This window comes from Arachis ipaensis, chromosome B6 (assembly GCF_059453495.1).
Source record: "Arachis ipaensis isolate K30076 ecotype BB chromosome B6, ASM5945349v1, whole genome shotgun sequence".
Lineage (NCBI taxonomy): Eukaryota > Viridiplantae > Streptophyta > Magnoliopsida > Fabales > Fabaceae > Arachis > Arachis ipaensis.
Genome location: NC_142441.1, coordinates 78,978,696 through 78,982,103, shown reverse-complemented (window position 1 = coordinate 78,982,103; position 3,408 = coordinate 78,978,696). Strand labels below are relative to the sequence as shown.

Below are 3,408 nucleotides of genomic sequence, written 5' to 3'. Positions count from 1 at the left end.
CGACGTCACCATAGTGAAGAATGAGCTTGGGGAACTCATGGCCACAAGGGTGCATAATTCATGGAGATTGTGCATCGACTACAGGTGCTTGAACTTGGCCACTCGCAAGGATCACTATCCACTACCTTTCATCGATCAAATGCTTGATCGCCTGTCAGGTAAATCACATTATTTTTTTTAGATGGCTATACTGGTTATTTTCAGATCCATATTGCTCCAGAAGACCAAGAGAAAACTACTTTTACATGTTCCTTTGGAACGTATGCATATAAAAGAATACCTTTTGGTTTATGTAATGCACCGGCTACGTTCAAAAGGTGCATGATGAGTATCTTTTCGAATCTTCTTGAGCACTGTATCGAAGTATTTATGGATGATTTTAGTGTTTATGGTGATTCCTTTGACCTTTGTTTGGATAATCTTGCTAGAGTATTAGAAAGATGTGCTAGTTCAAACATTGTACTTAATTTTGAAAAGTGTCACTTTATGGTAACACAAGGTATTGTTCTAGGTCATGTTGTTTCTAATACTGGTATATCTGTTGATCCTGCAAAGGTTGATATTATTTTTGGTTTACCTTACCCCTCTTCTATGAGGTAATTCCATTCTTGGTCATACAGGTTTCTATTAGCATATTATCAAGGACTTCAGTAAGGTTGCACTACCCCTTTCCCGTCTGCTGCAAAAGGACGTAGAGTTTGACTTGAGTGAAGACTGCATAGAAGCATTTGACAAGCTGAAGATTGCCTTAACCCAAGCTCCTATTGTGAGAGGACCTGACTGGAGTAGGCCATTCGAGATAATGTGCGACGCATTTAACTATGCAGTAGGAGTGGCGTTGGCTGGCTCAACGCGAAGGTAAGGATCCCTATATTATAGCTTATGCTTCTAAAACTTTAGATGATGCCCAGTCTAACTATACTACCACTGAAAAAGAACTTTTAGCAATTATTTTTGCCTTGGATAAATTCCGGACCTATTTACTTGGAACCAAAGTGTTAGTATATTCAAACCATGTGGCCTTGAAATACTTGCTAGCTAAGAAAGTGTCAAAGCCAAGGTTAATCCATTGGATATTGTTATTGCAAGAATTTGATTTAGATATCAAAGATAGGAGTGGTTCCCAAAATTTAGTGGCGGACCCCTTGAGTCACCTAGAACACACTAAAAGTTACTCCACTCTTATCAATGATGCATTTCCACTTGATAGCTTGCAAGCAATATCCGAGGTGGTCTCTTGGTATGCACCCATTGCTAATTATTTGGTCAGTCACACCTTCAAATTTTTCTAAACATCAAAAGGACAAGCTCAAGAGCGAGTCCAAGTATTACATATGGGATGACTCATATTTATGGAGATGTCGCGCTGACCAAATAATTAGAAGGTGTGTTCCAGAATCCGAAATCCATTCTATCTTAGAGGCATGCCACTCTTCTGAAAGTGGTGGCCACTTTGGCCCTCAAAGAACTGCAAGAAAAATTTTAGACTGCGGATTTTGGTGGCCCACACTCTTTAAGGATGCCAATCTTTTCTGTAATTCTTACCACTAATGCCAAAGGTTTGGAAACATATCCAAGAGGGATGAGATGCCCCAGCAACTCATGTTGTTTTGTGAAATTTTTTATGTTTGGGTTATTGACTTTGTGGGTCCATTTCCAAACTCGAATGGTTTCTTACATATTCTTTTAGCTGTTGATTATGTTTCTAAATGGGTGGAAGCAATTCCTATCCGTACTGATGATACTAACGTGGTTGTCTCTTTTGTTAGGAATAATATTATTTGCCACTTTGGATCACCACGAGCAATCGTTAGTGATCAAGGCTCTCATTTTTGTAACAAAAGAATGACAGGTTTGATGAAGAAACTTGGCATCATTCACAATATGGCAACGGCTTATCATCCCCAAACAAATGGCTAGGCTGGGGTGTCTAATAGAGAGATCAAGCGCATACTCGAGAAGATTGTTAAACCTCATAGAAGGGATTGGAGCTCAGGGCTTGGAGATGCGCTATGGGCTTATCGGACAGCTTACAAGACATCGATTGGCATGAGTTCGTTCTGCCTAGTCTACAGAAAGGCTTGTCACCTTCCAGTAGAGGTGGAACACAAGGCTTATTGGGCTGTGAAGGAATGCAACTCAGGATTAGGAGGAGCCGGAATTGAAAGAAAATTACAACTAGAGGAATTGGAGTGCATTTGGCTTGAAGCGTATGAAAACTCAAGACTCTACAAAGAAAAGGTGAAGGCGGTACATGATCAGAACATCAAGAGAAGAGAGTTTAGAGTTGGGGATCAAGTCCTTCTCTACAACTTGAGGTTGAGAATAATGCCGGGCAAACTAAGGTCAAGGTGGGAAGGACTCTACGTGGTGGAGAAGGTTGAACCTTATAGAGTTGTCCACTTAAGTCACCCCTCAAGCACTACCTTCTTCAAGGTTAATGGCCACCGTTTAAAGCTTTATCATGGTGCAAAAGTGAAGAACAATAAGGAGCTGGAGATCTTCCTTTTGAAGGACCCAGCCAAGGAAGAGCACTGAGCTTATGGATCGTCCAACTTAAGGACGTTAAAGAAAAATGCTAGGTGGGAGGCAACCAACCATGGTATGACCATCCTTTTTATTAGTTCTATTTTTATTTTCTTATCTCTGTTTTGTTGGGTATCAGTGTTAAATATCAAATATGCTTGTTTACCTTTATTCTGAGTTATTTTTATATAAAAAAAAGAGCGCTCACGCGTACGCGTCCCCGACGCGCACGCGTCATAGTGATGCAGGAGCTCTCTGGTACAAAAAATAGACAATTGCGCTGGAATTGTGCGGGTGGGGTACCAAGCGCACAAACCACCCCACGCGTACGCCTCACTGATGCATCTGTGTCACCCAGCAATTTCACCTTTCCATGCGTATGTGTGAGCGACGCGCACACGTCGTATGTCAATGCTGCGATCCCTGGTACAAAAACCAAAGAGTTGCACCGGAGTTGTGCCAGTTTTGTACGTTTAGCACGAAAAGTAGTCACGTGTACGCGTGACCGATGCTTACGCGTCACTGTGTTTTCTAGTTACCCATGTGTATGCGTGGACGACGCGCACGCATCATATTTTTGTGCAGCCTTGCCTGGTACAAAAACCAGAGAGTTGTAATGGAATGCTGCCAGTATCGTGCATCTAGCATGAAAACTTATCACACGTACACGTGACCGGCACTCCTCTGTCACCTTCACTTCTGGGCCTTCCACGCGTACGCATGGACGACGTGCACCCGTCATAGCGCCGAATCAGTTAAATCAGTGTGTCCCTGATTCACGCCACTCTCCTCTCCCCTTCTAAATCCTAATTCCAATCCTTCTTCTTTCTTCTTCTTACTTTCTTACTTATTTCTTCTTCCCTCCCCTCTCCACTACCACTG

The 3,408-nt window shown here is 42.2% G+C and overlaps 1 protein-coding gene across 1 annotated transcript; it reads left to right on the top strand.

Moving 5' to 3' along the window:
* Window positions 1-369: 369 nt before the first annotated feature.
* Window positions 370-2,538, top strand: LOC148561465 (uncharacterized). Its single transcript, XM_088490758.1, has 4 exons — window positions 370-459; window positions 644-858; window positions 1,211-1,265; window positions 1,921-2,538. Exons 1-4 carry the CDS (start codon window positions 370-372, stop codon window positions 2,536-2,538), a joined length of 978 nt encoding a protein of 325 aa, XP_088346884.1.
* Window positions 2,539-3,408: the final 870 nt, after the last annotated feature.

Coding starts and splice junctions, on each gene's coding strand:
- LOC148561465 (XM_088490758.1), top strand. CDS start 370: ATGGATGATTTTAGTGTTTATGGTGATTCCTTTGACCTTTGTTTGGAT. Junction 859..1,210: donor TTGGCTGGCTCAACGCGAAG/GTAAGGATCCCT, acceptor TCCACTTGATAG/CTTGCAAGCAATATCCGAGG. Junction 1,266..1,920: donor CACCCATTGCTAATTATTTG/GTCAGTCACACC, acceptor ACAAATGGCTAG/GCTGGGGTGTCTAATAGAGA.